Here is a 23,545-nt window from a genome sequence, read left to right as displayed (position 1 = left end):
ATTACTTCCTTATGTGCAATCTAAATCTATCCTCTTTCAGTTTAAAACTGTTACTTCTTGTCCTGTCACAACAGGCCCTGGTAAAAAGTCTCTCTCCATCTTTCTCATAAGCCCCCTTCATATATTGCAAGGTTCCAATAAGGTGCTCCCAGAGCCTTCTCTTCTCCAGGTTGAACAACCCCAACTCTCTCAGCCTGTCCTCATAGGAGAGATGTTCCAGCCCTCTGACCATTTTCACTACCCTCCGCTGAACCCATTCTAACAGGTCCATGTCTTTGTTGTACTGGGGACCCCAGAACTGGTTGCAGTATTCCTGTTGTAATCTAACAGGCATGGAATGTAAGGGGAGAATCAATTCCTTCAACCTGCTGGCCGTGCTTCTTTTGATGCAGCCCAGAACACAGTTGGCTGCAAGTGCATGTTGCCAGCTCATATCTATTTTCTTTTCCACCAGTATCCCAAAGTCCTTCCCTGTGGGGCTGCTCTCAATCCATTCATCCCCAAGTCTGTATTGACATTGGAAATTGCCCCAGCTCAGGTGCGGGACCTTGCATTTGGCCTTGCTGACTTTTATGAAGTTCACATTGTCCCACTCCTCAAGCCTGTCAAGGCCCCCCTGGATAGCATGCATCCCTTCCCACAAGTGTATCAACCACACCACTCAACTTCATATAATCTGCAGTATTCCCTTCAAATCAGTGATAGAGCATTCCAAAGGAAAAGCAGCAGTAAGAAAATTAAATTCAATTCAGCAGCTGGAAATCAGGAAACAACAGTATCTTGTGTCAATAGGTTCTCAGAGCAAACAAAAACTTACATTGGCAAACAAAGACAAGACATACACAAGAGTCATAATTTTATGTTACATCATTCTTCTATTTATAATCTAATTTTTAAAAATAATCTAGTGTTTCATGGGATTTGGACGACACTGGAGAGACTCTCTCTACAGTACATCTCAAGAGTTCCAGTGTCATAATAATGAGCTTATCCTCAAGGCACCAACGCTTAGCTAAACTCTCTCCAAAGCAAAAGTTGTTTTAGAGCTTCTCAGCTTTTGCAACATGTGGAAATCCTTAACGGAAGTCAGATGGTGCTTCCACAGAAAAGGGCAAAAAAGAAACATAGAGAATTGAAAGCTCCACGTTTTTCCCCTGAGAAATTTCTGTTGTTAGAGGAAGAGGCATGCAGTTTGATGACCAATACTAGGAGCCACCAAATCTCACAGCATTTTAAGCATTTTACACAAACACAAGTTTCCCTTGTACAAAACATTGTCTTCATTTGATGGCTGGACCACTCAAATCTTTCTTACAGGTGGCAGACAAACCGTATATGGTTAGAACTCCATTATAATAACCTCTACAGCTTGCAACAGAGAAAAATATAGAAGTTTCCACTCAGCTTCCTCCCAGTTTTGGCTCTGCTAGAAATAGAAACTGCGATGGCATTTCAAAATGCAGTGTCCTTTTAGGAAGGTAACCTTGTCTTTGCTATTCGCTGTGAAGTGCTCTTTTAGTTAAAATAGCAGAAGAAAAATTTTCTGTAAGACTACAACAGGCATTGTTTTGGCAGTACATTACTGCCCCGCGAGGATCACTGGGGATGGCGCAAGAGAGTAATAAAACTGACTTAATGCTTAAACACATGAACCGCCTTATTTCTGGATTTTTAAGCACATAAAAGTGGTAAAAGTTTAGCCTACCTATGATGAAGCCTCACCAGGTTTAATACCACAATGCAGACAAATTAAGATATTACATCTTAATGTATGTAATGCTAAGCTACATAAACATCAACTTACCACCTCATTGCAACAAAATAATCACTAAAGCAGAAATGCCTTAAAATAAATAGAGAATCAGAGAATCGCAAAATAATTCCTCATCCAATTAATCCCTCAGTGAAGGAGAACAAATCCCATTGTAACAAAAAACAAGCTACTCACTCAGTAGCACTGGAATGTTTTGTCTTTTCTTTTAGCAATGGCATGTTGTACTGGGTCTGTCTGGAATGGAGTTAATTTTCTATATAGCAGACCATGTATTGCTCTGTTTTGGATTTGTGACAAAACAGTGGTGATAACACACCAATGTTTTCACTATTGCTGAATAGTTTTTAAACAGCATGAAGGTCTTCTCTTGCTTCTCACTCTGCTGCCCCAGTGAGTCAGCTAGGGGTGGGCAAAAGCCTAGGAGGGGACCGGGCCAAGACACTGGACCCAAATTGACCAAAGGAATATACTGCAGCATGTAACGTCACATTCAGCAGTAAAAGTTGGGAGTGGGGAAGGAACTGGGGGGGGGTCCAAGGTGGCTATTGCTCAGGGACTGGCTGGGCATTGCTTAGCTGGTGGTGAGTGATTGCTTTTGCATCACTTGTATGTTTGTTTGCTTGTTTGCTTTTCTTCACTTATTAAACTGTCTTTATGCTGATGCTCACTTTTGCCCTTCCAATTCTCTCCCCATCCTGCTGTGGGAGACTGAACAAGCAGCTGCGGAGTGCTGAGCAAGCTGTGTGAGGCTTAGATGCCTGTGAGTATTAACCCACAACAGATGTATTTGCTAACTTTTCAGATACTGAAATTTCTACCTCTCAGTTCCATTAGTAGCTGGAGAACTAACGCAAAGAAGGCATCTATCACCAACATCCTCGTCATCCTCTTGTCTAACTGCTCAGATGATGCATCTCTGGTGCATAACTAGGAGGCATGTAGCAGAATTGCTTACAAAAAAAAATCACAAAAATTCAACAGCCTTTCTGGGCAGAGTGATGGAGTCAAACACAGCTTCCCTTTCTGACTTTCCTGCCTTCTGAAACCATGGCTTTTCAAGATTTTTTTCTCCTTTCACAATTTCCAACATGTATGTCAATATTCATAATATGGTTTGTCTTAGTTTGCAGGTATGAGAAAGCAAGGAAATAGAAGACGCATCACATTCTTTCTTGTTATATGTAATCTTTCTCTAACTTGACAAAAGCACACTACAGAACCTACACTCAATTGCCAGTAATTGCTGTGGCTAAGACTATGAAATTTACTGGAAAAAAGCCATGAGTCTTAGCACTGGATTTAATTCTGAGAACAAACTCAGGACAGCATAGATGAGTGTTCACCAAGACCTGCCTGCCAGGAGCAATCTCTTGGAATTCTGTATAATGGCTGTTTTTTCATCTTTGGGGTCTCCAGTGGGTTAAGTTATGCCACCTGACAGCTGAGTCAAGAATTCTGAGTCAAGAATTAACCCTCCCTCTAGGACCATAAGACATACATAGGACTCACCAGGACCTCCTGGATAAAACCTTTACAGCCCCGCTTTACATAATCCCATTTTTTGATTTATCACTTGCCGCCTTAAAAGTAGTTTCTTTTTTTACATCCACTGCTCTTCTGGAAAAACTAACTTACTGAGTTTCATCCTTTTCATGATCTGGAATTGTCTTCAGATTGCCAGTCTGAATTTGTTCATAGAAGTTTTATAACCGTTAATTATTTTGCTAATTTTATCTTTACATAGCTCTTTTCCTTCCCTGGTATTTATTTCTCTGATAGGTACCTATTTTCATAGGTAGTAGCTATATCAGAATTTATTTTACTAGCCTGAATAAGTCAATTCTCCTAATCTTCTCACAAAACAAAAATTCCCCTCCCTGAACGGTCCTAATAGACTTATTTTGCATCTCTTCCCATCTGAAATAACTTTTCTTGAATCTGGGTGACCACAACTTTATGTATGTATCATACTGGATTGCCCTTCTGTGACTGTTAGATTAGAAAACTCGTTTCTTCAACTATTTGCATTTAATGAGCTCATGACTTGCTGCACAAATTACTGTCTCCTGAGTACATGACCTTGAACTCTGCAATCATGAATTTAATCTCTCTACTTATTTGAAAGCCCACCTGCACATCCAGCTTTTCATATTTCCTCCTGTTTGTGCAGTGACAATAACACCCAAATTGTGTCAGCAGAAAATTTCAGTAGCCCAGTTCCTCAAAAGAATTAAGAAATAAACTCAAGACTAATCCTTCAGAAACTCCACAAGTGATCTTCCTCCTGACCACTAGCTTCTCTTTGCAAATGAGTGCCTTGTTGCCTCTGCTTTAACAACTTCCTTGTTCATTTTTATCATTGTTGCATCAAAGTCCAGTTTCTTAGATTCAAACATTCATTTTCCATAATTCACTGTATCAAATACTTTATGGGATGCCAGATAGACAAGATCTAGTACTTGAAGCTCAATCTTTTTCTCAAAAGAAAGATAGAAACCAAATGAGTTGGGCAATACTTGCTTTTCCTTTATAAATTTTTAATTTCAACCTGTTTTCCATTCAGCTCCACGTATCTAATTATTCCTTCCTCTAAAAAATTGTTTAAAATTCTTACAAGCAACTATCTACCCAGGGACAGAATTAGGTTGCCTGAATGGTAATCCAGGTTACAGATGGAAATCTTTTCCTTTCTCAGACAAAAGGAGTAATACTGTCACTCTCCTTTTCCCCTAGACCTGTTAAACAAGTTTGCTAGGCTATTTTTGTGAGAGAAAGACCGCAAATATACAACTATAAGATAACACCTAAGACAATTCAAAATTCTCAAATGCAGGTATCTTGGCTGAAGGAGTGCAAAATTGGGGAGCAATGAGTCCATAAGTAACCTTCAAATGCTATAGGAATTGTCAGTAAGATTCCAGACATTCTCACCCACATTTGGAGTTTCTTGAAATAACAGCTGGGAGATTAGGCGGGGCTGAAGGGGGTGGTAAAGCAGTATGACAGACCTTCGCTACCCTGTAATCTGTAATTATGGGTTTATTTGTAACTTCTTAGTGTAGAAGTTCTCCACTCTCTTAGGTATGGTCCCCAGCCACCACCAGGCTTAATGAGCATGCAGTACAGCCACTGAGGCAGCCTTAGGAGGGGACAGAGGAGGAGACACCCTCTTCACAACTCCACAAATGTAGAGCAGGATTTGAACACCGCACCTGCCACCTATACATTCAAATAATACTCAAGCTCAACTTCTCCATTAAAAGTAGTAATAATAAAATCGCTGCTGATACACCGCTCTTGTTAATTATGCTTAATGGCACTGAATTTTCAGTTCTATAAAAAACGCATATTAGGGAGTTAAACAGCTGAAATCTCTGTGTTTTCCAAGGAGAGGCAGTAAAAGCAGTAATGAAATCCGTCGCTTCCATGGTAGTTTCACAATTAAGAATATTTTATTTTTAAGTGGGAGTTAAAATGCCGTAGTTGTCTAAGATAGTGTTTATTCCCACTTTAAATTTTTAATTCATTATATGAAAAAAATTAAACCAGTAATTAAACTCTATGATTTCTGATGAACAATGCAGCATAGTAATAATGGTAATGCAACTTCACCATTTAGATAAGCCCACATTAGTGCTCTTGACAAGGTGTCAGAGGCAAAATACAGATGAGGCTACAGAGGGCCTTTATTATCTAAGAAACCCATTCAATGCAAATGCAAATCCACTTGTACAATCTGGAGTAAAATGCAAAGCAAATTTTTGCATTGATCTGCAATGATCTGATAGCAGCTTCCTATAGGCCAAGACAAATAGTCTCCTATTTCCAGTCTTCTATGCTGAATCGGCAATATTGCCTTTGTCTGAAAGGAGATATTGATGTTCAAGCTTACAGGTAGTAGTTAAAACATCAGGTTTTAATTTTTTAAACCTCTGCTCAAAACATCCAAGCAAAGGAGGAATGAAGAATTCCTGACCTCCTTTTGCATAACAAAGTTGCAAAAGCTTTTTTTGCCACTAGGGCTTATAAAAGCTGTAGCACAGTAACAGGTTGACGGTGGGCTAGTAAAATTTCATTCTTTAACCAACCTTCATGTGTTCAATTAAAAACATTTAAATATGCTGAGAGAAATTGTGAGTGACTACTACAAACAAAAAATAAAAAGGATAAAGCTTGGGATCTTGGTCTGTGGTCAGAAGAATATTAGTACAATATAAGGAGAAAAAAAAAAAGAGAAGGTTTTCTTGTAGCAAAATAGAGTTAGAAAAACATGAAGAAGTTCCTGTGGGCTGAATGGTAGATTGAGAGACCTTTGGGGGAAAAAATGTAGGGTGAGGGTCTACTGAAAGGGCTGAAAAGGAAATTAACAAAAAAAAAAAATGCAATGCATTGAACTGAAGATACTTTGGTAGATCAGAAATTCTATAGAAAAGTATGTGACTTCCTTTTTTCATGTGAGCAGATAAGCTGAAACATGGACTCTGAACTCCATGGGGGTCCCCAAAAAAAGCTGTATGTCCCAAGGGCAAAGTAGAGTATAAGTTCAGTGCCTGGGCTGGAAAACACTTTCTGAGCATCAAAAATAGACACAGAGTAAGCTGTTTGGGAAGGGTAGAACAACACATTTTGATCACTTTGGAAACCGAAAAATCTACTTTTTGGATAAAACTTTTCCATCATATGTGGTGTGCACAGCCTTCAACATTCCCGTTGTGACCCAAGTGAAGACAGAGGAATAAACCATAGGTTGTTAATACCAATCTGCTGTGTGTAGAAGGAGCCTGTTCTAAGATTGTTATATATAATGTAGTTACATGAAGCAATATGTCAAAGTAAATATATAGGTATCTTTTGGCAAAAATAATTTATGTAATGAGTGGTTTCCATGGCAGTGTTTACAGTTTGAGCTCAGTACCCATTGGCACTATTTAAAATCCTTTCACGAAATTCAGCTTAGTAAAGTACTGGCCTTTGCAAGATCCAATGATGTTGAAATCTGTTAAAGCAGCATGTTTGTATTACATTTTAGTAAAATATTCCCATTTTTGATGGCTTAAGCAGATGAATAAAAAATTTCCTCTCTAGTTGGTCCAATAAAAAGTAAAATTTTGTACTTTTGTGATACACTAACCAAGGGTTAAATTTTGGGGAGCTTACCAGCTGTTCCAGTAGGAGCAAGCCACCATTTGAGCCACTAGCCTTAAAGCAACTGGCATCCTGCAAAAATCAGTCAACTTGCAACAAAGGTGTTTAATACTTCCCCTTCAAATGGGGAATATAAACAAAATTTTCCTCAATTGTATACAAGATGGAGCTGCTGGACAGATAATATTCAAAACTGAATAAATGGCAAGGGTAAGAGATGAAACTGCAACTCCTCAGAACTAAACCACATTTAAACTGAGAATATGTATTTTCTTCTTGGAAACTCACACATCAGCACACTGTGAATCTTATTAATAGAAAAAGCTATTTTAGGTATCCAGAAGTCATTTAAAACTGTATTAGTTATAGTTTTCCCCTCTGATTTCTAGGAAATTGGATTAATGGTATACACAAAAGAAATTTTATAATGTGAGGTAGGGAGGAGACAAAAAAATCCCTGTGGTTTCTTATTAAAATATGTCTCAATTTTTCCTCTTAAATATTTGGCATATAAAAAAATGTGAGAGAACATAATGAGGTACAAAGATTTTACTAACAGCTTTCTGAGATGTTTCATGAATAATTTGTGGGACAAAAAAATCCTGATATCACTATCCCATCCCAGCCAAAATCTTTGGTATCCCATGAAAATGCAGTTCACTACTTCCTATGGGAATATATTGGATATTTTCAATTATAGCAATTGCTAACATACTAGCAGTAACTGGTATACAACGACTGCACTGCAGCCATGCAGTCAGAGGCAGAACTGCCATCTCACCCAGAAGCCATTGCCAAAGAAAAACCCCTGGCTACACCCCTGCTCATGATTTTTTCTGTTATTCCTGGGAAAAACAGACCTGACAACTTTGTGACAGAAAACAAATCCATTTTGCAGTTTTCTCCATTTTTGTTTACTTTCTTTCTGTGAAAATATTTCCTATTCCACAAAAAGAATCAAATCAAAAGTATTCTCATCTGTCTTCTGATCCAAATTTGATCTGTTCAGGTGCATAGGTGATTATAGCTAAGAGTGTAATTTGAAATATCTGAGAATAGATTCAAGTCTTTCTTCTCTCTGATTGAGAGTCGAGCATTCCATCCTAAATCAGGTAAAACAGGAACATGAACTTCAGTTCCTGCAGACATTTTAGTCCAGAGACTGCTACTGCAGCCATGCTTTTTTTTCAATGAAAACATTCTTAGCATTTCCTGTTCTCTCACTGTTCTCTCTTAAAGCCCTCTTGTGAGAATCAAAAGTAGGCCAAAGATGGTGCACCAGTTTAGCTTCTGCTGGATGATTTGTTGGTCTACACTTGGCTTCAATTCTATGTGAAGATTAAAGACTCAGTAGCATGTGTCACTGCCAACTTCAACCATCTGTCATTACTCTTAAGTATCTTTCCGCTGTGATATCTACCTACTAGCTGCTGTTTTGCAAACAAAACACAAAATGATGAATACCTTAGCACTTAACCTTTCCAGAGACCTTACCTTCTGATTTAATACCCAGTCCTCACTCCTTGCTTAGATAGAGCCCCCAAACCAAACCCACATAGATTATTTTTGCTGTGATGATTTAGCAGCTAGACAACTAAAGTATGAGAGGTTTCATTTTGAAATAGAATTCAAAAACTTCAAAATATCCAAGACCTTCATAATGTCTTATTAAGATAATGAACATTTCCAATACATACTACTTTTTATGTCTGTGCGCATATATACTACATGAAATAAAAGCACAGCCATTTGCAAGCATACCACCTTACATGTCAACAAAGGGAGTATTATACAAATTGAGATCAAAACTTCTCTGTAATTTATGCCATAACAACAAGGGGAGCTCCATTGCGTTACTAATAGGTGGTCTATCAACACAGGACATTCACTAAGACTGAAAATCATTAGGCAGCTTTGGCAAAAAAAGTGCTGAACAGTTCAGTTTCACAGTCCTGGCGTGGGTTTTTTTTGTATTATTTGTTTTTAAACTACATCAGTGAATCTGTGTCTTTCGATAGGCTAGAAATGACTGTTGTGATGTAGAATTACTGTATAAATAGCATAAACGGCTAACCAAATTTGCTAATTTTGTTACGCAGTGTCCCAGGTTTCCCCAGATGAGCATTTAGTACAGTCATATCTGCTCTCAAAAAAAATTCTATACAGGCGTTTACTGTTAAGAGGAGGATGGTGAGTACTATAACATTGTGTCTGAGGCAGGACCTCCAGCAAACAGTTTTCTAATAATCACTATGCCTCTCAATCAAACATTTACACAAAAAAGCAGCAACAAAAACAGTGAAAGGAAGAAAGCAACACCTTGAGTATATGCTGGAGGGATGAGTATACTGGAGGGAAAGTGAATAAATGCAAATAACATGAAAGCTACTGAGAAGCAGAAATCACATCACTTAAAATGCAGTTGAAAGAACAGTGATTGCTACTAGAAGCACTTGAATCTTTCTTCCTTGTTTCCCAAGAAAGGTCTGATATGGCTTCTACATTATGTTCTACAGAGAACTGGTTATGTAATCATTTGGGTTTGTGCCTTTATTCAGGAAACAGACTTCATTAGCATTTATAATCACTCAACTGTTAAGCAGCAACCTCTTAAAAACTTATGTCTAATGGCTTAGGGTAGCCTCTAGAAGAGAACTATGTAATTTCCCCTTTCTTCCACACCACCTGGTAGAAGGTGTTTGTCTATTAAACTCTATGACCCATCAGAGTTCCACGGACAAAGTGCTGACAAAACCATTAGTGTTTATTTTGTCTCCATTATCTCCTTCTCGTGTCTTGTTTATAATTTATTAGCGTATTTAGCTGCCAGGTTGAAACTATAAATTATATCTCGATGTCAGTGGGAAATTCTGTGTGTAAAATATGATGATAGTAAATAAATCAAAAGCATTACTAATAGAATAGAAAAAGAGTAGAAAAGTCTAGCACTGATTTCTGTGTTTTGGGATGCTCTCCCTCTTCCTGGTTTTCTTAGTTAAACCTATGGTAACTACAGACATGCAGGTTTTAGTCTTTACCTTTTTTTCGAAAGTTGCTAGCTTTTAGCGAACATGAATACCAGTCATGGGGGAAGCTTAGGACTACTGTACTTAAAAACAAAGGCTGAGGTATTAGTACACCTGGATGCGTGGACTGAACTACAGGTGCCTCATAGTGAACCCAGCTTCTTCACCTTTCAAAGATAGCCCTGGTTACAGCAATACTCTTCCTTCTCAGAGCAGTAAATCCCTCTCAAACCATTACAGTCTTTCAAACAAGCTTTTTATATTGTAAGATCAGAAAACACAGGAGAGCCAAACACTAAGATTCTTGTTATTATGTAGCTTAAAATAGCAAAAACTGAAGTACGTAAGCATTAAGAATTTGTTTCTTTAAAAACTCTGATGTCATGTTGGATATACCACTTTATTAAATGAGGATCATTACTAAACTCATTATAAAATTCTAAAGATGGATTTTATCCAGCATTCTATTTCTCATTCCTTTTTACCACAATCTTATGTTTCAATTCTTCTTGTTTGAGGTTTACAATTCTGCAATACTTCTATTTTTATTAACCCGTAAGGAACATAAAACACCACCTGTTGTCAGAAAGAACTCTCCATCTACTTGAATACCAGCAATAACTGCCTTATAGTCAGATAACAAAAATGTGTCAGTTTTTTCCCATGTTTGAGCCATACTCCACATGTGGTATTGCATACAATTCAGCAAGTACAATTACAGCAAGAGAGCTGTAAAAATTTAGAGGGGACTGTTCACTGAAAACAAGCGAGAAGACAGTTACCAGCAAATGAATAAGTATATCCATGGATGTTCATTTCCTTGCAATATAGTTAAAAGGCATAAGTATTAATAGCTGAATATCTTGAACCTACTTACCAATTTCCACTGGGAGATAGCTTATTTGATTTTTTGACAACTCCAGTACTCTCAGATCTTGAAATAATGCAATGTAGGCTGGAATGGTTTGTATCAACGTATTGTACACATGCCATTCTTTCAGATAGATCTGTTCTTTCAGAGAATCTGGGAATTCCTGTAAATGAAATAAAAACAGGTAAACAGAAAGCATCAAGTTAGAATTTTGTTCTACCATGATTCTAAATACAGCAGGGGGAAAGTTCCACAGCCAAACCTCATCATTTTGCCTTAATTATCTTGATGTAGAACAGCAGTTTGCCAAACCCTCATAGGAGCTGTTTGCTTTTGAAGAACGTTGCAGCTGTCTGTCACCACATATTCGTTTTTTAACTGTTAACGCAATCATTTTGCTCTAAAGCTGAAACCTATCTGAAGCACTCAACCTGTTCAGTGTCTCCCATATTATCTCCTTTTTCCAGATGGAGAATTTCTTTTTAAAACACATTTCAGTGCTTTAATTCACACATCAAGATGTAGTAAAATGCAACATGGTACAGAAGAGTGGGTGTATGGGGAATATCTAAATAGGGTTTGCAAAAAAAAAAAAAAAAAAGAAGTGTGACTATGTTCCTTATACCTATCAATGTTTCAAAATTTGTTTGCCAAGATGAAACACAGTCCAAGCAATAGAAACATTTCAGATAGGATGTACACATATCACCTTTTCAAAGTCTTTTTTCAAATAAGTGACTTAACTTCCTAACGTATTTCAGCAGTGTTTGAAAATTTTTACCAAACTTCTTTAGGAAGAATAAAAATAGTCATTTTAAATCAGTCCATAATTACAAATAATTCTTGCTTTAGCCATACAGAATCTTTTTCTTTAGGAATTCTAGTATTGTTCCAAATACACAGCAAATATATTTGCTTCTCAGTAATTTTCAGACTATTCTCTTTGTCCAAAGTCTCCAATGTATAACAGTTACTGAAACTAAAAGTTATCAAAGCCTTTAATTCTTACAAAATTACTTTAGTTGATTAGCTTTCAGTTCAGATGTACACATCTTTGTTTGAATTATGACACCAAATTCCTTGAACTTGAAACAGACAAAAACCAATTCATTAAGTCGAAGGTCAGATCATTTAAACTCCACTTTCTAAAGCAGCACGTAATTTACTGGTCTGTCCTGGGTTTTATACCACTGTGCATTGGTAACATCTGGAATAAATAATCTGGATGAGGTGTTATTACTAACTGTGCTTCATAAGAAGAGATGTAAGAGTTTCAGCCTTTAATTCCTTCATAACTACCAAATTTGGTTCCTGTGCAAGAAGAATAGGACACGGTAGGAATTACCGGTTTTTATACAGAGGACATTGTCCACTTTTTTTTTTTCTTTCTAGATTTCGTAAGTCCCCAAAGACATAAACAAAAGTGATGCATTATAATTGTTTTTTATTAATTCTGAACTTTTCAACTACGAATAGTGCTACTTAACTCTTAGCTAAATTAAAACACCTAATCTAATTGTAGTTAAAGATATACTGGACTTTTGATCATAAACCGTTCTTTGTTTGGTTGTTGCTGCCTCTCATTTCAGTTCTTTTCAAATTTACACATGCAGACACTTAGCCTGTATGTGTAGTTCTGCCTTGCTACCTGCCCTTCCATATTTGATATGGATTGTGTCATTTCTTGCTTTATTTTCCCACCCAATGTGTATTGCATTGTCATCCATCTCCTATATTTGTCAGTTTATGGTGGTTAAAAAATAAAATGCCCGAAATGCCTCAAGGCTGGTAATGAGAAATCTCTCCAGCTTTCTGGAGTGGGTTTCCACTCCTCCACCTTCAGTGCCGCACATTTTTCTGCAGCAAAATAAAAGAATAAATACCAACTGCAAATTCAATTACTATTGTCTTTCCACCTGTACAGAATTGACAATTCAGCACACAGGGGATAGCATTTAGCTGGAGTGTCATAAATGTCACCATAGGGAAGAACCCTGATTCACAGAGAAGCAGATGCAGAATAGTCATACTGGAGGGAAAAAGAGGTCTAGGTAACAGATACCATTTGCCACTCTATTTCTCCACAGCCCTGGTCTGTCTTTGTCTTTCTACTGACTTACTGGTGTTTTGCTCCCTGTTGTAACAACAGACCATCTCCAGCTCCTTACTGGCAGATAGAACAGGGAGCAAAGGGGAGCAGTTGCCCCTCTGAAGCCAACAGCCTTGCTGTTCCCCCAAACCGAAGGGGGTATCCCACAAACTTCTCCTTGATACATTGAAAACTGTGCAGCACACAAAGCACTCTCTCAGATTAAGATCAAACTCCTTCATAATTTTAGAATAATTAAGCCAAAAATTTTTAAAAATTATTTATTATTGTTAAAGTGAAAAAAAAAAAAAGATTTAAAAATCTTTACTTTTGTATTAATGGTAGTTTAAAACACCGAGATATTCTTGTGCATCAACTGAAATAAATTCAAACAGGACTTCAAAAGAATGGAAGGAGGTTCCATTCTTCTACCAATTGCCCTGATTGACTTTTCTTTCTTGAGATTATTTCTTTGTATCTTATAATCATATTTATTTATTTATTTATTTATTTATTTATAATCAATTTGCAAATGTAAGTTTACAAATTTTTTGCTATAATGTGTTTTTTTAGCATTCTCCATCTTAGAATACATTCATTTTTGTTGCTGAAACATAAATTGACATGATATTTTACTTCATTTACAAACTAGATAGGGGTGGGAACTGAAATTTGCACAAGCTTTACATTTGCTTTACTCTCTGGTTCCCTTGTGTTCTTTTGTAATCTTCTACTGCCATGCTAAAGCTGACAGTCTGCTGATAAATTGCTCCACAAAGACTGACGCTTGGAAGATAGCCAGTCTTTTGCCTTTAACAGCAAAACAATGCCTCAAACTCCTTTGATTTTTTTTTTTGGGGGGGGGGGGAAGTATTAAAAGGAAATAAATAGCAAACCTACAACCATTGCTGAGTATACTACTTCTAATTAGGAGAGAATTTACCTGCTAGACATGAGCCTGAACCAAAAGCGCGATCAAAGCTCTGAGAAGTTTCAATTTTGTTTCTTTTACAGCTCTGTAGTTTTATCTGTCATGGGCCAACCCAAAACCCTGGATCCAAATCTCCCTCATCTTTGAGAAAGTTTGAAGCTAGTTCCGAAGCTAGTTCCAAAACTGGTATGTCTCAGGGCCATGTGTATTACCTATCTGGGTAAGGAATTTTATATTTTTTTGGTGGAAAAAAAAAAATCTCTGAAAGTAAATAAGTACAATACACAATACAGCAATTCTACTTGACCCTTTGTGGCAAGAAAATACCTCACTAACAGCTGAAAATAACAAATGGAAACTCTTTGTTCTCTGTGAAAATATACGGCATGTTAGAAGAGAGAATAAATACAAATGTAGTGATTAATTTGCTGCCTTTTTTCTGTGAAGAAATGACATGCAAGAAGGTCATAATTTACAAATAAAGAATTTGACCATCAGTTATTCATTTACTTGTTGTGCACATTTGACATTAAAGTTTTTGAAGCTGGTGTGCATCCAGATCCTCTGCTTCTGTAAGCAGCACAGCCAAGAGCAGTCCTGCTCTGAATTTGAGTGAACACCATCACCTTTCCTTTACCAATATTAATATCACAAATTAAAAAATTTGTCTTTCCTGGATATTTTCTGAAGGTTGTTTAAAACTCATTGATCCCCTAGAGAATAAACATTCATTAGTTACGAGCAGAAAGTAAACACTCAGAGAGGAAAAACAGAACTAAAGTAAATTCATTGAAAAATTCACATGAATATTCATGGCATTATTTTGCCACAGTTTTCATTCTGCTCTAATAGCAGTGCTATTTCTCTGAAGAACTGATTTAATTCAGTAGATACATGTTTACATGTACAAAGGATCTCAGTTAAGTGTTTCATCAACTCTCCATCATTCTCTCCTAGGCAACTGATTTGAACACACAATTCAAGGGCCCAAAGTCCTTATACAGCTCATTTTCCTGGTGGGTTTGCCTGGAAAACTCTCAGATAAATAAGAAATTTTTCTGAAACATGGCTTGAGAACCTCAAATTACTTGTGGCAGAGTACACCATTCTCAGGCTGTCAAGTCCCGAGGGTTTTGCAAACACAGGAGAATTTAGGACACTCACTGCTGGGGTAATACAACTAGGTTCTGCACATTTTTCACAAAGAGAAGAAAAAAGCCTGTCTGATTTCATTCACAACATCGGATTATGAGACTAGCCCATTTGATATTGTAAGACCTTTTCTTTCCTTAATACAAGTATTAATTCATTACTGTTCCCAGCTAGCAGAAATACATCACACAGGTATGTAGACACTTGAGTCATAAATGTTTAGTTGGTATGTAAAAGAGGAATCAAGGACCACTGAAGCTTAAGGATGTTGTCACACAGCTTCTTCCAGTGGAGGTCTGACAGACAAGGGTAAAACTATCTCATCACTGCAGTTATCAGCCACTGTCCACAGCCAGAAGCTAACCATCCTGGACAGATACGGCCAAACCAGTACCCAAGTTACAGGATGACTTTCAGATTCAGAGGGATTCACTGAGTATATGTTCTTCAAACATAAAGTCTTGATACTAATCCTATTTACAGCATTGTAGTTCAGATTTCCACTAAGTTAGTGTGACCATGCGGTTAGAAAACCATCGTGACTTGAGATGTGCTCAAACTGCATGTCTCAAAAAATTAGCTTAAAACTGAAAGATAACTATGGATCTGCATAAACAGAATTGAATTCCTCAGAATTCATATACTGTAAAATCAAGCCCTACTCTCTTTAGTTAGTACTCTGTGCCTATTTACCTACATATGGCATGCATGAGCTTTTTCTTTCCTCAGATATGTTAGAATAATTACTTTACAAGTACAAGAAACAGGGGGTCTCCGCCTAATGAAAATACATTATCATTTCAGTGACATTTGAGAGGTGGGAAAAAAGTGGCACAGAGATCCTAAAGGAAGAAATTCATATTAGGAACGCAAAATGTGTGATCTGCTCTGTTTTTCTCCCTTACAAAGGTTCTCAGAAGGGGATATGAGATGATTTCCAAAAAATAACTATGCAGGTGAGTTTCAAAATAATTGTCCAAGCTATCCCAGTATATGATGGACTGTTTTACAAAGTCCATTTTTAACCTCATATTTAAAAATGCAGAATCATTGGAACAGATTCACTGTTATGCTGAATGGATATGCAGCATGAGACAACAGACAGCCTGGGCACTGCTTAGTGCCCAACACAGGCTACCATTCTAATTGACTGCAACATTGCAAATAACACCATTAGTTGATTTGTGGACTCAGCTCACTTGCTGCAAAGTTTCCAACGAGAGCCCTTACATTGAGACCTATGGGAGCAATGTGGTAAAGCTACTTGCTTTGATCTTGAAAAATCCTTATGCTGGGGATTACTTCTCTGTGAGACTTAACTTCACAATACCCAGAAAAAGAACTGACACAGCCCAGAAGCAAGCCCAGTTCCCAAAATTAAATCTGTAAGTCATACCAGCAACCTACTTGGATTTAGCTATCAACTGTCTAGAGGATATATTACTGCCTCATTGATGAGAGGAAAGGGGAAACATAATGGAAACACTTATCAGCTAAAAGCCAGTGAGACAGGATTCAGCAGCTAGCTCCCAAATGGACACTTTATAGGGCTGTGCTGTTTGCTGCTGCCAACGGTAAGTGGCCAGCCAACAGCAAACCAAGCCGGTTTTGTGCCTGTGAAACTGCACAGGCAATCCTAGCTCTGACTTCTCCTGGTGTCCAAGTGCTTAATCTTCTAAACTTTCAACTCGTAGATGTATGTGTGTGCAAAACACTCTACAGAAACTAAACCACAATTAATAACACAGCTTTCAGCTACATAACCTACAGGTTTCTCTGAGAAAACTGTCACACGTTCACAAATCTTTTCACATGCAAATTGCCAGTCTGTGCAGCTTTGGTTGCATAGTCTGTAAATTCATTTTGCCTTAGTGCACCTTTTCCTGAGAGAATAATAGGGCAAAGAGTGTCAGGTCTGATTCTGTCCTTGGTTTAGAAGGAGCAGTTGAGAGTCAAAAAAGCAAAATAACTGGTAAGATTTGTATAACCAATGTAATTTTTACAAAATTTCTGCAATAAGGGAAAATACAGTTCTTTCATAACTTTGTTGAGTGGAAAGTTTCCATTTTTAATTTTTTTTAAATAATAACAGCTGTCAGAGTCTGGAAATATTCTCTGATTTTGAAGGAGCATTGGTCTTCTCTAAATAAAGCAGCTTTTATTTTATCTTTGTGTGCATACACCTGAACTATGTCACAGTATCTTGTTGAAACAGGAAGCCCACTTTAACCAGGCTAGAGATGGACAATGAGGCACAGTGGTTGTGTGATATGGCCACAGTGAGCATATGATAAGAAGACAGAATCAAAGCACATGGTGGTTAGGAGTGTACTGCTCAAGGTGGCATAACGTTCCCTGATGCACTGAAAATATTTGCAGTTGCTACTATATCAGGGCCTAAGGAGCTGTAACATCTCATGGCTTTTTCTCCTAATTTAGCACCACACCGGTAGGTGTACAGTATAAGACTACACAACTTTAACAACATTTTCAATATCCAAGGTTCTTGAAAGATGAGATATGATAGCCCTCCAGCAACTAATCTAACCACATGAATGATTAGCGTCAGTTGAAGAAATAGTCTCCTTACTAGAGCTGGATGGGAAACCAGGGTTTTCTATTTTCCAGAAATTTTGTCTATTTTATGTTTATTCAGAAAAGAACTAAAGCAAAAAAAAAAAAAAAAAAAACCACAACAAAAACAAAAACCAAAAGCTGAAAAAGAAAATGCCTTCATATTTAAGATCAAATCTGGGACAAAGTTACATTTCAGGTTTTAGTAAAATTTAGCCACATTAATGATTTACTTTTTAATTTGCATTTTCGTTAATGACAATCTCAAAATTGTGTTTCAAAATTTGCATTTTACTTTCTAATTAATAAAGTAATGCATATCCAAAATACATTTCAGTCAAAGCTTTGACAGCTCTAGAAAACTTCAGACCAAGTCTAATCCACCTTTAGCTGAATTTCAAAACAGCATTAAATCAGAGCTTACTTCCAAACCGATATTTCATATCAAACACAACTGCAAGTAAAAAGTGCTTTTTTCAGCAAGACCATTGCGGATTGATGCTAATATCAGTTTTGATTTGAACAGAGATGAGAAAAAAAGTTATCACACCATTAGAGCAAGAAGACAGATCTCTGAGTAGTAGAACACATCAACAAGCCAACAAAGCTGAATATTATTTTCATCTCTTTCCATCCATTGGGGAATTCTAGAGAAAGATAACTTATTGCAATATGATTGCTTATACCAAATTTTTTGAGAGGGCTAAATTACATGTATCAGTAGAGAATTTAAAAGAAGCATATTTGAAAACTAAACCACTCATTCAGAGTAAGGTAGGAAATGTTTTCATCCCTTCTAACATCATGAAAAAGCATCAGTTTCATATGCATTGGCAAAAAACCAAAAAGTTTTGGGGGACTAAAAGTTACAATGCCAAGTTACCCAACCTCTTTAACAATAGAAATATATTTTCCATTATATTTACCGTCCACTGCTCTCCAGAAAGACGAAAAATAAACTTATTTTTTTCTTTATTTGCTTCATCTGACAAAGCATGCCTCTTCTGGGGCTGAGGATTCTTTCCGTAAGTGTCCAAGATCTTCTCATCGGTGTCTACAAAACCATTCTTGAGGTATTTTGATTGAGGAATACCTTTCTTCCGGCACTCTAGTATGAAATTCCATTCCTGCTTTATCCTGAAATAGTGCCAAAAAAGGGATTTATGTGAATCAGCTGAAACAATATGACAAATACTTAAAGCTCAATCTTTGCTTGCACAGTACTTAACAAAATATAATTATGCACCCAATGTATTGACCATTTTCAAAGAAAAGAGCAAAAAAAAAAAAAAAGACGTTTCTGGAGCCATGCTTAGATTTTCTAGACTTACACACAGATTTCAGATAAGCAGGGTTTCATTTGGTGGCTATAAAACAGTGACACCCGGGGACTAACAGAAAAGTGGAGACTGAGTGGGCTGTCATAGAAAACAGGAAGAATGATGCCCTTTATTTCAATAGGATAGGAAATACATTTTCACAGAATAAGTCATATGTATAAACAAAAACAAGGACCTGGTAATATATGCAAAATTTTTCATTTGGAAAAAAGTCATTTTAGAAAGCAAGAAGTTAGAAACATTCCCTTTTGCCTGTCCATTCTTATTCAAGTATAATGATTTTTTTTCATCTTTTACACTTTATCTTCCAATGTCATCTTAGAAGGTGCAGGTAAGGGTCAAAGTTACCACATCCCAACTAATTTCAGATTCAATTTCAGTGTAACTTTAGGCTCACCTCCAGGGCAAACTTTTATCCATATAACTTCAGGTGCAAATTCAATTTGCTATAATTAAGCATTGCCAAAAGAGAGAAGTATTTCAGCCTAGTCAATTAAGGAACAGGATGATTAACTGAAGCAAGCCTTCCTTATACTAAAACAGGACACTGCAGAGGCCCTTGCATCATAAATCTAATCTCATGCTTTGAATGCTAGTTTTTTGTGGGTTTATGTGGTCTTCACCCTCTGGCACAAATTTTAAGCTAAAGACTTGAAGAAAACTGACAGGTGAAGAAGGGCACGAAGTTCGGGATAATATGCCCCCTAGAGAAAGTCAAAAATGGCATGTCCTAGAAAGAGACTCAGATCCAAGTTTGTAAAGTTCCAGTAGTAAATAACAAAACCTGTACAAATATCCTCAGCCAAGTGTGTAATCTTCTCTAAAACGCCAAGATATTAAAACAATGGCACATGAAACAGAATGTCTGCTTCTAAGTCACATACAAGAAATGAGTTACAAACTTAGGTACAAGAAGTATCTTCCAAACTTGGTGTCAAAACAAGTAATTTTTGGACACTCATAGGGCAAGGTAAGAGACTGAAACTGCAAGGCAGAGTATATTTATAGGAATATGATACCACAGATTAAAAGTCAAATTTGACTCAATGGTATAAAAATAAATCATAAGGCATCAAAACTGCATGCCTAAGTAGGAAAGGTATTACTGAGACAGCTCTAAACTGCCCAGCACAAATTATAGAATCATAGAATCATTTAGGTTGGAAAAGACCCTTGGGATCATCGAGTCCAACCATGATCTCCACTCTACAAAGTTCTCCCCTACACCATATCCCTTAACACCACATCTAAACAAGTCTTAAACACACTCAGGGATGGTGACTCCACCACCTCCCTGGGCAGCCTATTCCAGTGTCTGACCAGTCTTTCTGTGAAGAATTTTTTCCTAATGTCCAGCCTAAACCTACCCTGCTGCAGCTTGAACCCATTCCCTCTTGTTCAATCGCTAATTACCTGTGAGAAGAGACCAGCACCAACCTCTGCAATGTCCTTTCAAGTAGTTGTAGAGAGTGATGAGGTCTCCCCTCAGCCTCCTCTTCCTCAAACTAAACAGTCCCAGCTCCTTCAATCGCTCCTCAATGGCACTTACTGAAACCTTAGAGGGTGCTAGAGACTTAAAAGCAGAGAGCACAGCAACAGCAGGAGACTTGAGGTATCGGCATACATGCAGCACATTGACACACTGCAGACAATATACACGGTTGGAAACTATGTATGACTTTATCAGAGTAACTAGCCTGAGAGACCACAAGAGGCCCTGATTTAGTTTCAAGGAGCAGCACACTATACATGGGTCATCAGAGAATTACAGAAAGTTCTTTCTGTAATAACGGCCACAATGTTGTATTCCCATGCAGCGTCTTTGTAAAGACAAAATAAGGAAGAACATCTACAAATATTTCAGAAGATGAGCTCCATATAACAGTGAAGTTGGTTAAAAGTACAGCTCACTGGGTAAAGTGTTGGCAGACTGCATGAAGATAGCACAACCTCAGAGTACGTACATTCTAATGAAGCCACTGTAAGGATCTCTTTCTTCCCTCATTTCCAAAAATGGGGGGGGGGAAAGATAAAATGAGATTTGGAAATGTGAAGGCAGTATAAGCTCTGATAAATTAAATGTAAAAACACAAAAAAGAAAGTGAAATCACTTACTGTAGGTATACAAATTAGTAGGAAAAGGATTTATAGCATATCAGAAGCAGAAATCCTCTGAGAGAAACAGTGGGAGCAGTAACTTATCAAGGTATGAAAGGAGCAGTGAGGAAAGAGTTAAAGAAGTTATTGAGAGCTCCAGAAAAGTTACTTATCCTTGGCTTCAGTTTTCATTAGGAAGATAAGCATGCTCTTTACAAGTAGACATCTGGAGGACTTTCTGATATTTAAAATGTCAATAGAGGAGGACTGAGACTAAAAAAATATATATATGAAGCAAATCTCATAGTTTCTCTCAGTATCTAATTGTGAACTGCTTTATACCACAGCAAGCTGTGATATGTAAATGAGTTAGGAAGAAAAAGACTGGACAGACAGAAAACACATCCAGCAACACACTCAGCTCAGGGAGTCCCTAGAGGAGTAGTGAACCTGCTGGTACAGTCAAGGAAGAGTGCACCACCACCCCACATCATCTCAAAATCTTTTCTGAAGCTACTTGATATAACAAGGACAAGAAAACAGGTCAGAGCAGACACAGCTCCTTAGCCCTTTCAACATTCTGCATCTGATACTTCTGGTTAGAGAGGGAGAGGCACCCGAGTACCTCATCGCTAGCCCTACCAAAGGGTATCCCCTCCAGCTGCAGGCTGGAAGCACTCAGATAACACAATTTTCCATACCAGCAGACATGAAACACCTCTCTCACATATGCTTTGACACATGAGCCAATTCAATTTTTAGTGTTGATCTTGCCTAATTATTCTGTCATTTAAACCAAGAAGATCACCAGCACAACAGAAGGCAGACAACACAACGGCAAGAGATCCCTAGGAAAAGCTAGAAAATAAGACTTTCATATACTATAAGAAAAATAAACAGGCCCAAACCACCTACTCATCCTTTTTCCAAAACTCATCAACCAGTGAGCATAGCTAATTAGCTATAAAAGCTCTGGTCTACTGCAGGTGGGAGGTAAAGTGGGCGGGGCGGGGGTGGAAAACTGAATTGAATCCCCAAGGAAGAGAACAACAAAAGGCAGCAACTGAAAAGGACCAAAACCCTGGCATTCCTTTTTTTCTAAAATCTTCTAAATAATCCTAGCTTTACTTACTACGGCTGTACTGCTGTTTCTCACATCCTCCTCCAGTGTTCCACATACAGCTTTTCTCTCCCTCCGTGAAGCTTAACTCTGCATTACTGCCCTCTCATTTCCATGGAATTCCTTCATTTTCTAGCAAAGTCATAAACTTCTCAGAGCATAATTTAATGCACTGAAAAATCTTGCCCCCAAGATGCTTTTTTTGCATCATTGCTCTTCACTTAAGCACAAAAAATGGCTGACCTGTTCCTTGCAATATAAATTCTAAGAACGTTAGAAACTTAAAAAACAGAAAGAAGAGGTCAAAACGTCTAACTCTGGATAAAAAGTAAAGCACTGAGCCGCTCTGCCACACCTCAGTGCTGGCTCTGTCAGGTAGACCCCAGGAACACAAGGACAGAGGGCTCGGATCTAAAATTGTACTCTCTCACAAGGAATATAGAAAACGGTAAGAAGGGAGCTACATTGAAGATGAAACAATAAACTATCCTCTCACACTTTGCTGATAACATGCACAAAACACAACTCTCAGGAGGTCATTACAAATAAAACAAAATGCAAACAACAAAAACTGCTGTTAATCAAATCAGTCAGTGAAATATTGACCTCAGAAGAAAGATGGGCATTAAAAATTAAACCTGATAAGGAATTCAACGTGGATATCACACAGTGGTGTGGAAATCCTGTGTAAAATTTCTTCTTTACTCATATTTTAAATGATGGCAACATGCTCATTAAGCTTTTAAAGAATGCCCGCTTATGATCATCAGGCTAAATGCTATGTACAAGCACATATTGAACAGATGGAAAGTGAATTAATAATGGAGCAACAAACATGCATAATTTTGTACCATACATCTCAGAATGAAAACATGATATATCCCAAGGGCAAAGGGTCTAACAATTTACAACACCCACTTTTACCCTTGGAGTATACATTCACCAAATGAATCAATATGAGCCTTCCTGGCCTGGAGGTGTGACTTACATCAAGCTGGTGCGTATCATTAAGCAAAGATTACAAAGCTGTAATTTGCAGGTTAGATTTGGGATCAAACCAAAGAGATCTATTCAGCTACATGGTTGTCACTCAGCTCTGTCATTGGCAAAAAAAATGAGATGATGGTACCCCTGAAGGATCTTTATGAAAATAAAGACCATTTTAAGTCTTCCTTTGGCAAAAATCCTCAAATAAAATAGAATTACCACCACATTCATTGTATCTGGGGGTTATTGCATGAATCTTCAGCAAAGATAGGAAAGGTATCTAAACCAGTGTGGCAAACAGAAAGAAAAAAATCCACACAAATAAATGTAATCATTCAGGTAATCATTCCCCAAACATTACTTTGTTATTGGAGTATATCTGCAGCAAAGACAGAGATATATTTGACAACATATAATTAAAATTTTTTATTATAAATAT

At 37.4% G+C, this 23,545-nt stretch overlaps 1 protein-coding gene across 3 annotated transcripts in view; it reads right to left on the bottom strand.

The window, feature by feature from the left end:
* LRRC2 (leucine rich repeat containing 2) overlaps positions 1-23,545 on the bottom strand; it is a 66,044-nt gene that overhangs the window by 27,992 nt on the left and 14,507 nt on the right. For all 3 annotated transcript variants that reach the window (XM_074569852.1, XM_074569854.1, XM_074569853.1), the window contains exons 3-4: positions 18,489-18,699; positions 10,823-10,979 (exon numbers count right to left, since the gene is read on the bottom strand). In XM_074569852.1, the coding sequence (XP_074425953.1) occupies positions 10,823-10,979; positions 18,489-18,699 (368 nt within the window). The remainder of the gene's footprint in view (positions 1-10,822; positions 10,980-18,488; positions 18,700-23,545) is intronic.

This window comes from Larus michahellis, chromosome Z, assembly GCF_964199755.1.
Source record: "Larus michahellis chromosome Z, bLarMic1.1, whole genome shotgun sequence".
NCBI lineage: Eukaryota > Metazoa > Chordata > Aves > Charadriiformes > Laridae > Larus > Larus michahellis.
The sequence above is the reverse complement of the archived record's forward strand: the minus strand, read 5'-3'. Positions and strand labels throughout refer to the sequence as shown.